Genomic DNA, 12,100 nt, shown 5'->3' on the forward strand with positions numbered 1-12,100 from the left:
TGAAAGTAGATATTGATATACACGGGGTTACCCCTAATGTATTACAAACCCACTTGGTGTTTGCAGCAGGGATTAACCATTGGGCCGGTTCGTGGGAATCAGTTACGGCCATTTTTACCCCGCAGAGGTGGTCTTTATATCAAGGTATATTGCCTATACACCTCCCCTTCCCCTTTACCAGAGCCATTGACACTCCTGGGGTGTTTTCTTTTGCCTTTTTCCAAAGGCACAAGGAGGGATTGGTCCCGTTTACTCTTCTAGACTTTGCTACAGAACCTAAAGCTTCATAAAAGGGTGGATTAATACTGTAGCATAACCAACATTCCTTAGTCAAATTGGGGCATGTGTCATTCAACAGCCTAAAGGTGGCTTGTAGAATTTTCCATAGGGCCCCTCTACTTGATTGTGTCATGATTGTGGTTCCTATTAATTGTGATTTATTGTTGGCCTCTATGAAATTTTCTTGGGTCATGCTGTCTAAGTCACCCTAATCTATTATTGTGGCTTCTGAGTCTATTATTGCAGGACTTGGTCCAACAGGTTGAGGATCGTGGGGTACAATTTCCTTTTTTATAATAATATATCCTCCCTGGTCTTTCCCAGGTTTCCATATTCTACCTCCCCAGATTTTTCCTATTACCCATCCTGGGTCCTGGGGCTGCGTGACGTTAAGATAGACCCATTTGCAAGTGCCGATTTTCATCACCCCCCCTAACAGATCTGTCCAAGGCTTTTTGCATCCATGTGGACCCCTTTCAACTCTTAAGTATTTATCTTGGATTTGGACCGGCCATCCCAGGGAAATCGTTTCACAGCCCCAATATCCACAGTAAAATTCTCCGGGGTAATTACAGTATGACCTTCCTGGGTTGGATGCTGGACACATGTAGAATACACTATAGGGGCTAGAACCCCTCCTATCAAGCAGGTCATCCAGGGTTATATTAAAGCTAGGACTTCCCAAAGTAATTTGTGTTTGAATTTCTCTCTGACCTTCCCATTTCATAAGTGACCATTTAAAGGGCTCGTGACTCGCATGCACCCCTTCTAAAACCATTAAACAAATTTTTCCTAACTGGAGGTAGCAGCTTTCCCATTGTCTGCAACTTATTTGCCAATGATTTTTTTGATCATTCCAGTGTCTATTTTTCCTGCCCTGGGTTTTGATCTCTGATCTCCTCTTTGCACCTGGGTAACCCTCTCCACGATATTTTCCTCCTCTGCCTCGCCCATCAACTCGGTTGCAACAAGCTATGGGGGGTTCCATCTTCTCGGCAGCAAGAGTATTCTTCAGGAGGGGTGCTTGTCCCATGCTTTTTGATTCATTTTATGTACTTGCTCCACTTACGGGCTTTAATCAGAGGAGTGTAACAGCTGAGTTCAGGTACCCACCATCTACACAGGGCAGCTACAATTTTGGCCACAAATGGGGTAGGTTCGTTAGAGTGATAACAGTAAAATTGAGGGTTCACTCCCTTTGAAAAGATTTTCCACCACACTTCAGAATCCACCGAAAGCCCACCAGCAGCCACTATGGTGGCTAGGACTTGAGAAGTGAGTTTCCTTTGACTCAAATAACAATTGCAACACACCCCCCTAGGGATGTAACCGTTGCGGCAATGGGTCCACCACTCCTCTTTACAAACTAAACAAACAAAACATACAAATGGGTTACAATTTCCCCAACAATTTTCAGCATTACATTTGATTTTAACTTCAGCAGCCAGTAAGCTTTCCCTGCCCTCTAGTGGCGCTCCAGTTTTTCTGTTTTCTATTGTAAAAGAAAAGTATTGTGGGTCCCAAAGTTCAGCATCCATGTGATACAGGTCTCATATCCTAGAGAAAGGAGAAAAAAAAAAGGAAAATAAAAGTCTCTCAAGGCTGCACCTTCTTTTTCAGTGTTAGTTTCAAGTCTCCAGGTGTGCCTTTCACTTCCCACTCAGGATCGTTGGTAAACTTGGACGGATCTATTGGTCCTTTGATTCGACTTGCACGAGTCCACCCTTTCTCTGCAGTGCGCACCGCTGTGTCAGTTGTAAGCAGTACCTGGTAAGGTCCTTCCCACTTAGGTGTTATCGGATTTTCCTTCCAACTTCGGATCAGTACCCAGTCTCTGGGCTGAACCTGGTGTAATACAAGATCTAAAGGTGGTCTCTGTGCCAACATTCCTTTTTCCCACAACTGTTTCCTGAATTTCATTAAGATTACTAAGTACTTATTAACATACTGTTCATTAACATTTGGATTTGTCTGTGTCTTTTCCAGACTATAGGGCATGCCATATAACATTTCGAATGGGGAAATTCCTAAATCCGCTCGGGGTTGAGTCCGAATGTTTAACAAGGCCAGGGGAATGCACTTAACCCATGATAACTTTGTTTCTAATACCAATTTAGTAAGTTGTTTCTTTATTTCTCCATTCATCCTTTCTACTCGGCCTGAACTTTGAGGATGCCAAGGAGTATGCTGTTCCCATCTTATTCCCAATGCTGCTGCCAACTCTTGAGTTACCTTTGAGGTAAAGTGTGGCCCCTTATCGGAGTCAATTGTTTCTGGTACACCATATCTGGGAACTATTTCTTCCAGTAAAGCTTTTACTACTGTCTGTGCGGTTTCTCTGGATGTCGGGAAGGCTTCTACATAATGGGTAAGATGGTCTACTATTACTAAAAGATATTTAATCCTCCCCACCTTTGGCAATTCGGTAAAATCCACTTGAATATTTGCAAAGGGTCGTTTTGCTAAAGGCCTTTCCCCATGGGGTAATTTTCTGAGGTTGCTTCTATTTACCCGCAAGCAGGTACGACATCCCTTTGTAATATGTTTAGCCATATCGTGGAGCCCGATGCTCATATATTTGGCAGCAAAGTGATCTACCAGCCCCTGGGCTCCCCAATGAGTTTTCTGATGTAATTTATACAGTATCCTTTGAGCTACTGCCTTTGGTAATACTTCCCGGCCGTCTGATAATATCCACTTCCCTGATTCCTCTTTAACCCCCATTCTCCTAAGTTTTCCTTTTTCCTCATTCGTAAAAATTGTATCAGTCTCTTCATCGTTATTGACTCCATCCTTGTCTTTTTGCCCCCCTTTTTCTTTTAGGACCATTTCTTTCAGGGCTGCCCGTTTTGCCTCCTGGTCCGCAGCGTTGTTTCCCCTGCTTTTTAAATCTATTCCTCGTTGGTGTCCCTTTAAATGAACTACTGCTAACTTCTTTGGCCCTCTCAGAGCTTTTAATATTTCAACTATAAGTTTTTGGTGTATCAGATCCTTCCCCTGTGAGTTAATAAGACCCCTTTCTTCCCATAACTTTCCAAATGTATGGACTACCCCGAATCCATATCTAGAGTCAGTAAATATTGTCCCCTCCTTCCCTTCAAGAAGTTTTAAAGCTCTTAATATTGCATATAATTCACATGCTTGGGCAGACCATGATCTGTCTAATGTGCCCGATTCTACCATCTGTAAGTTTGGACCCTGCACTATTGCATACCCTGATCTTCTCCTTCCTTCTATTACCCTGGAGGATCCATCCACAAAAAGTTTTTCACCACTTTCCAACTCTTCTTCCTCCAAATCCGGTCTAATCTTAGTCTGTTCTTCTATTGTAGCTATACAGTCATGGGTTAAAGATTCATGCTCTGGCTTCCCATATAAGAATGCAGCTGGGTTCTGTAGTGTAGTAGTTTCTAATGCCAAATTGGGTGCCTCTATCAGAATCCCTTCATACTTTAAAAGCCTAGCATCTGATATCCATTTTTCTGCTTTTTGCTGTAATACATCCCGGATATTATGAGGGGACATTACTTTAAGATTCCCATTAAAAGTAATTTTTCTAGCTTCTTCCACCAGTAAGGCACATCCGGCCACTATTTGTAAACAGGTTGGCCAGCCCCTACTCACAGGATCTAAAATTTTTGACAAGTAAGCAACAGGCTTCTTTTTCCCTGCCCAATCCTGGGTAAGTACCCCAAATGCAACACCCTCTTCTATGTTCACAAACAAGAAAAAAGGTCTTCTTAAATCTGGGAGGCTTAAGACCGGGGCATGGACCAGACTTTCTTTTAATTCCTGAAGTTTCTCTGTGTCCTCCTGTTTCCATTTCATTATTCCTTCCTGTGTTAATTTTTGGTAAAGAAATCTAGCTTTACTGCTATAATTCTCAATCCACTGTCTACAATACCCAGTAAATCCTAAGATTTGACGAACTTGTCTCTTATTCTTTGGAATAGGTAGTGACATAATTGCTTGGATTCTTTCAGGGTCTATTCTTTTCTCCCCCTTCTTTAAATAGTGTCCCAAGTATTTGACCTCCTCTTCTACAAACTGAAGTTTAGCCTTAGAAACCTTTAATCCCTTAAGCCCCAAAAAGTTCAATAGGTTTATACTTTCTTTTCTCACATCCTCTTCATGTTCCCCTGCTAAGAGTAAATCATCTACATGTTGGTTCAAATTGACTCCCGGTCTTGTTTGGTAATCCTGTAAAATTTGTTCCAATGCTTGTCCAAACAGATTTGGAGATTCTGTGAACCCCTGGGGTAACACTGTCCACCTCAATTGTTGCCTCCTCCCTGTATCAGGATCTTCCCATTCAAATGCAAAGTAATCCCGGCTCGCCTCGTCGAGAGGGCAGGCCCAAAAGGCATCCTTCAAATCTATGACACTATACCATAAATTGTTAGGCCCCAATTTACTCAAGAGTGTATATGGATTTGCCACCACGGGGAATCGAGCCACTGTGCGTTTATTGATTTTTCTTAAATCATGAACTAACCGATAAGTGCCATCTGATTTGCGCACAGGGAGTATCGGTGTGTTAAAGGGTGACATACATGGTTCTAGCAGCCCTTTGCTTAATAATCTATCTACCTCAGGTTTCAATCCCCGTCGACCCTCAGGGGATATGGGATATTGCTTTATTTTTACCGGGACCTCCGGATTTCTAATAATCACTGAAAATGGGGTTATTTTTAGCTGTCCCACACTTTCTGGGTTATACCATACTTCGGGGTTTATCTTTTCTTCATCTTCCACCCTAAGAGAGCAGAGTTTAATTTGCAGTTCATTCTCTGCTACTTCTATCCTAATTCCTAGTTCTATAATCATATCTCTTCCTAATAAATTATATTCAGATTCCGATACTAACAAAAAGTCTCCCAATCCAATTTTTGATTCTGATTGAACTGTCACCCTTTTAATAACCCCCACTTCAAAAGGTTCTCCTTTTGCTCCTACCACCGTGGCAGTTTCTTTAGATAAACTACATCCTTTTGGCAAAAACTGAATAGTCGATCTTTCAGCTCCCGTGTCAACCAGAAAAATTATCTCCTGGCCATGGGGGCCCACCTTTAGTTTTATCAAGGGCTCCTTATGATGTTTCCGGGTCCCCAAAAGATAGAGCCCCTGACCCCTCTAATCTGTCTCAAACTCCTTCTCATCCCGAATCCTGACCCTACACTCTTTCTTGAAATGTCCTTTTTTTCCACAATAAAAACACACCTTGGTGTCACGTCTCTCCCTAGGCTCCCTAGGCTCCCTAGGCTCCCTTACTGGCCGCTTCTGTATCTCCCTCTGATCTTGTTCCCTACTTTCTCGTACCGCAGCAACCATCATTTTAACCTGTCGTTTGTGGCTCTCCTCTTCCCTCCGAACATACACTTTTTGGGCCTCTCTTAATAACTCATCTAAGCCTCTATCCTGCCAGTCTTCTAATTTTTGTATCTTCTTTCTTATATCCTCCCAACATTTAGACACAAAATGTACTTTTAACACTGCCTGTCCCATTTGACCGTCTGGATCCATCCCTGAGTAAAGCTGGAAATTCTTTCTTAACCTTTCTATCCACTCTGTAGGAGTTTCATGCCTCTTTTGTCTCTCATTAAATGCTTTATTGATGTTCTGGCCTCTCAGGACTGCTTCCCTAATTCCCTGAACTATGATTGTCCTTAAGTCCTGCATGTGTGCTCGATGCATGGGATTCTGATAATCCCACTGAGGATTTTGAAGGGGCCATTTAATATTAGCTGCAGGACCCTGAGCGTGTTGGGCATCCCAGATACGCATCCCCTCTCTCCTAATCATATTTTTCTCTTCAGCAGTGATCAAAATATTCAGAATGGACTGTAATTTCTCCCAGGTGTACATATTGGGGCCCAAAAATTGGTCCACTCTTTCAGCAACTCCCAGTGGATCCTCTAATAAATGTCCCATTTCCTTCTTAAATTCCCTAACATCCCCTGAACTAAGGGGCACAGATATAAATCCTATTCCAGCCTGAGGTCCCCCCATGGGCATTTCTCTCAGTGGGAACAGGTCTTCCTGTTCTTTCCTTGTTTTACTTCTTGTGACTGGCCCTTGATAACTAGGTGAGTCTGAGTCCGAATCTTCTGCTTGGGATGGTGCACTCGGAACTGGCACAAACGGTGGTGGGACAATCAACCTTTCCTCCCTTTTATTTGCCTTCTTCTTTTTCCCTCTGCCCTCCGGTTTTTCAGTTAGTTTATAAATAAAAGCTTTAGGACGGGCCACTCTCCTCTCTATTAGGGGGCTTCTTCATGTTGACCCAAAAATTTAACTTTTGTGTTATCCATTTTTCTGTTGATCCAAAAATTGGCCAGAACACATTTTTCAAAATTTCCTTCCCACCCCAAACCTCTACACAGTAATGTATCATCTTGGCCTTATCCTTATTCTCCGACCCAGGGAATTAGTCCCAGTTTTCTAATATAAATCCCAAGGGACTGTCTCTGGGTATGGGTGGGAGCTTAACTTCTGCAGGGGGTTTACTCTTCCCCTGTCCCATTCCTCCGGAGTACCTTCACTCACATCACAAATCACTTTTGCTTCTCCTGTTTCGTGGCCCACGCCCTCGCGGGTCAATGGGAACCGCACTACTTGAGGGTCCGCACTCGCTTGGGGAGTCTGGCTGCTCCCCTCTCACTCACACACCACTCGTCGTACTCCGGGATCCCGACCCCGTCCGAACGGATCCCCTTTTATACTCACGCGTCCTGCGTCTTTGTCCGGACTTTGAGCACAAAATTTAAGGGGTCAGCCGGGCCCTCTTACCTTTGCTTTTGCCTTCTTAATTTGGGTTCGTCGGTCGAGGTTGGGATGGGGCCCCCGTCCCGGGGCCACTGAAATGAATCAGTGGATCGCGCCTCCCCTCCAGGCGGGGAACCCACTCCGAATTCTCGATCCGAGTCACGGCACCAAATTGTTATAAATGAACTAAATGGGCCATAAAGGATCGAATCAAAGTTAAAAAGATTTATTAGTTACAGAAGGCAAAAGCAAAATCCACAGCGCCGGGCGACAGGGGAGCCTCCAGCTCCGAAACTGCCGCGCCCCCCCCCCTCCCCGCTCACTTCTTTTAAGTTGTTCCGTTTCCGGGGTTCCATGCCCCTCCTCTAGCAGTTCTACGCATGCTCCTCGGGTTTCATGCCCCTCCCTCTAGTAGTTCCGCGCAGGCTCCTTCAGTTGCTAGGGGGTCTTCTTCTGCCTTCTGGTGGTCGAGGGATGAAGGTGAGTAGTCTTCCTCACCCTTGTTTTACTGACCCTTACTAACACTTAAGGCGATAGATGATTAAAGCAAGCAAAGTGAAAATGACTATCAGCTTCTTGGCAAGTAGAGCAAAACAATTAGAGACATCTTGGCTCACTCTCAAGGTCTTTCAGACAAGCAAAGCAAAGTAATTAACAGCATCCTTGCAAGTAAAGCAAAATAGCAAAATGATATCCCAGCCTCCAAGTCCTTGCAAATCCTTGCAAATCCTCTCAAGGTCTATCAGGCGAACAAAAGGTTTTCATCACACAGCTGGTCCCTCACAATTTCAGTGTCCACAAATGGAAAGTGACTGTTACCACACCCACAGTCCTCTGACTCAGTATTATTAATGAATAAGACAATAAAAGCATTTTATGCCTCTGCTTTTTCTGTATCCCTATTATTCAAGTGACCACCATCATCAAGTAGCACTCCAATGTTTTCTTTAGCCCTCCTCTTTCTATTGGTGTACTTTAAAACTCCTTCTTGTCTGACAAAACACTGCTCAGTTTCAATTCTAGCTCAGTTTTGGCATTTCATGTCCTCTCTCTGCATATGAGAACCATGGCTGGGTAATTTTGCTGCTAAGCCTGACCTTTCTTCCAGAGATTCTACAATTTCTTTTTCCTCTCGAGTTCTACAAGGAGCTCCCTGTTTTTTTGCCTCATTTGGCTTTTGGCACAGTGGAATTGCCTGCTCCTGCACTTTTAAAAGGTGGTTCTTGAAAACTGACCAACATTCGTGGACTCATAAGCCTTCAAAATCAGGGAACTCTGCTAGGTAGCTCCCTGAATAGCTTAGAACTCTGCTAAACTTTTTTCTCATTACACTGAAAATTTTATACTCAACCATTTCATGGTCACTATGTCCAAGACAACCACCAACCATCGCATCTCCCATCAGTCCTCCTCTATTCACAAACAAGTCTAGGAGGGCATCTTTCCTAGTGGGCTCCCTGAGTCCTTGTGTTAAAAAGTTCTTTCACAAGCTTCAGGAATTTCCCATGCTTACTTGTCACAGCAATATGGTATTCCCAGTTGATGTCTGGGAAGTTGAAATCTCCCCATAAAGACAAGGGCTACCAATCCAGAGATTTCTCCTAAATGCCTATAGAATAACTCATCACTGCTATCATCCTGGCTAGGCAATTGATAGTAGACATCCACTACAACATCTTTGTTTTCCATACTCCTAATTTTCACCCAGAGGCTGTCAACCACATCATCCCTAACACTAAGGGCTGTACAATCAAACATCTCCCATACATAAAATGCAACTCCTCCACCTGGCCTGCTCTGCTTATCCCTCCTGAACGGCCTGTAGCTCTCCATTCCAGCAGCCCAGTTGTGGGACTCATTCCACCAGGTCCCAGTAATACCAATGATATCATAGCTCTGGGAGCTGATGCTTCCAGTTAAGCTTGCTTGTTTCTCATACTATGTGAATTGATGTACAAGCATTTCAGATGCACTCCAGGACCTTCAGTGCTCTCAGGAGCTAATGGTTTTAAAATATTTTAAAGTATATTCTAAGATATTCCTAACTATTGCCATCAGCATTTCAGATACAGCAATTGAATTCATGGTAATTGTTCTACTTGTTTCTAATGAAATTACATTGAAGGATCATCTTAATGATAAACAAACAAATTCTGGAATGTTAATGCATTTGAACAAGTGAAGTATTTTTTTTAAAGATTTTAAGTCAAGCTGAAGTTCTTACCTGAAAGCTCCATAAAGTGGTCTGTACCAGCAGAGAAAAGAACAAGGGGTAAAAAGCAAGAACCAGAGGATACTCAATCCAAAATCAACCCCTCTTGTAGCATCAATGTAAAACCAGGCCAAACATCCAAAGATATTAAGAAACAGTGTCACTGTATGGACTGTAGAAGCATAAGCAAAGAAAAATCTTAATTAAATTATGTTCATATAATAAATTATTACAGTTTTTTAAGTAATACTTAAACTGTGCATTTTCAAACAAAACATAAGCATGCTGACAATAAATCAATATAATTTCTCAGTAATATGCTGATTTTTATAGTTTTCCAAGTTTCAGGTTAAAGCAAATATTCACAACTAAAAGAAAGGAACATGAAAATTCAAGTAATATCAGGCATATAGCAAGGAAAAAAATCAGTCATAAAATATTTTCAAACCTAAAATGAAGAAAAAAGAGGCTTTTACAGCTGCAATAAGTGCTACTTCTACAGTAATTACTGGATATTTGTACTTTTTTTAACATGCTAGTTATTTATTTTCTCTTACAATGAGGCAAGTAAATGAGTGCAGGACTGTCAGCCTTAATATTACAATACAAAAGGAAATTTTTTCCAAACCCCTCCTCCCTTTTAATGAAAAGCTCTTTGTCTTACATGTAATAGAGCAAAATTATCAGCTAAGTAAAAATGCTTCTCAGTGAAACAAGATCTGCAAGAAGTTCTTCTAGATTCTTTAATACATACTGAATACTCAAATATTTCTTATACTATTGGTCCTAAACATCTGGGGTTTTTTGGTTTTCAGCTCTTAATACTGACATTTTTGCATTGGCAGACCTTCTTACAGATTAACTACTGAATTTCTTCTAAAGAACATGCATTGGCATTACAACCTCACAGTTTATTTCAAATATATTTGCCTCTTAGAACAAAAAAGATACAACAGTAGTAAGCAACATTACAACTGCTATTTTCATGCTATCTGGCACTGTCAGGGACTGAAATGGTTCATGCCTTAAACATTGTTATGAAGCTTTTCCCATTGTAGCCAAAACTGTATAAAGAGGCTACAACCACAGAAGCCTCCCTGAAGAACTTTGGACTTCTAATTAAGCCGCCTAGATAAGATAAAGAGCACACACTATTGTTTAATCACCTCAGGTCTAGGGAAAAACAAACAAGGCTGAAGGAGAAGAATACATTCACATGAAAGCCAAAAACAAAGGAAATTCTTCCCTGGCTGAGTTTGGGGTGTGGGAGACCACAGTTCATAGAAGCCAGGTTTACATAGACTCCCCCCCAAAACAAGGCGGGGGGCAGGAGGTTTCAGGTGCAACCTCTGGTCAGAGGCAGTGAGCACTCATCCTTCCTTGCACAAACTGGCCCAGCTGTGGAACTCCCAACCCCACAGGCCATATCTATGGGACATTCACTTGAGAGGCAGTGGAGGTGGTGTCATAATCCATCAAAGAGCTCCTGAAGTGCCAGAGTAATTCCTGAAGCCTTGCACCACAGGACTGCACATGATGCAACAAACCTGGAGTCTGTTGTAAGAAACAATGGTAAATTCCCCTCCCCCCCAGGAGATGCCTGGGTTTTCCTACCTAGTACTAGCTAAGGATTCTATGCTTTTTGGGAGGGACATTCACCACCAAGATAACTAGCTGGAGAGGATCAATGGAACATCATTGGGATCCACAAATGGTGATATTTTTCTTATTCTGTCTCTGTCACTCTCTTTCTGTCCCCCCCATCAATTTTCTATTTCTTTCTATCTCTCTCTATTTACTATCAAATAAAACCCATACTATTGACACTGGCATATGGTCTCATTTGTACCTTAATTTGGGCAGAGGCATTTCTAAGAACTTTAATAACTGGACCATAAGAGGCACAGAAGTTAGTTCTGTCAGACTTAGAAAATTAACATGAATTTCTGTCTTTGTTCAGCGATAACCAGTGATTCAGAAGTGATTTTGCTATATCAGAGGACAGTTTCTATCCTTGTAGACCAGGATAAAATATTTATGAATGAGAGTGGACAAGCAGCTACTCATAGGAATGATTTATTATTTATCTCCAGATAAACATTCTAGTTATTCTACTGAAGGTTAAGGTTAACAGAAGAATCATAGAATGATTTGGGTTAGAATGGACCTTTAAAGATCATCTAATCCAAACCCCCTACAATGAGCAGGTGCCGCATCCCTCCGATAATTTTGTGGCCCTTCTCTGTACCTGCCCCAACAGGTCCATGTCTTTCCTGAACTGAGGAGTGCAGAGCTGGATGCAGTACTCCAGGTGGGAAGAGAGAAAAGAGGGAAAGAATCACCTCCCTCAACCTGCTGATCACGCTTCTTTTGATGCGGCCCAGTTGGTTTTATGGGCTGTGAGTGCAAGGTGTCAGCTCGTGTCCAGATTAATTAATAATTAATACCCCCAAGTCCTATTCTGCAGGGCTGCTCTCAATCCCTTCATCCCCCAGGCTGTACTGATACCTGAGATTGCACCAACCCAGGTATAGGACCTTGCACTTGTATCGTGGTTTAATGCCAGCTAGCAACTAAGCACCACACAACTGCTCGCTCACTCCCCCACGGTGGGATGGGGAAGAGAATCAGAAGGGCAAAAGCTAGAAAACTCATGGGTTTGAGATAAAGGCAGTTTAATAGGGAAAGCAAAAGCTGCATGCACAAGAAAAGCAAAACAAGGAATTCATTCACACTTCCCATCATCAGGCAGGTGTTCATCCATCTCCAGGAAAGCAGGGCTCCATCAAACATAATATTTACTTGGGAAGACAAATACCATAACTGAACATTCTCCTTTCCTCC

General features: G+C 42.4%; 1 protein-coding gene across 1 annotated transcript in view; it reads right to left on the minus strand.

Moving 5' to 3' along the window:
• LOC306814072 (secretory carrier-associated membrane protein 1-like) overlaps nt 1-12,100 on the minus strand; it is a gene marked incomplete at its 5' end in the record, with an annotated part of 81,496 nt that overhangs the window by 47,984 nt on the left and 21,412 nt on the right. Inside the window, one exon of the mRNA XM_079329781.1 lies at nt 9,269-9,428. Coding sequence (XP_079185907.1) covers nt 9,269-9,428 — 160 coding nt within the window. The remainder of the gene's footprint in view (nt 1-9,268; nt 9,429-12,100) is intronic.

Source organism: Erithacus rubecula, assembly GCF_903797595.1.
Source record: "Erithacus rubecula genome assembly, contig: SUPER_W_unloc_1, whole genome shotgun sequence".
NCBI classification, from domain to species: Eukaryota; Metazoa; Chordata; class Aves; order Passeriformes; family Muscicapidae; genus Erithacus; species Erithacus rubecula.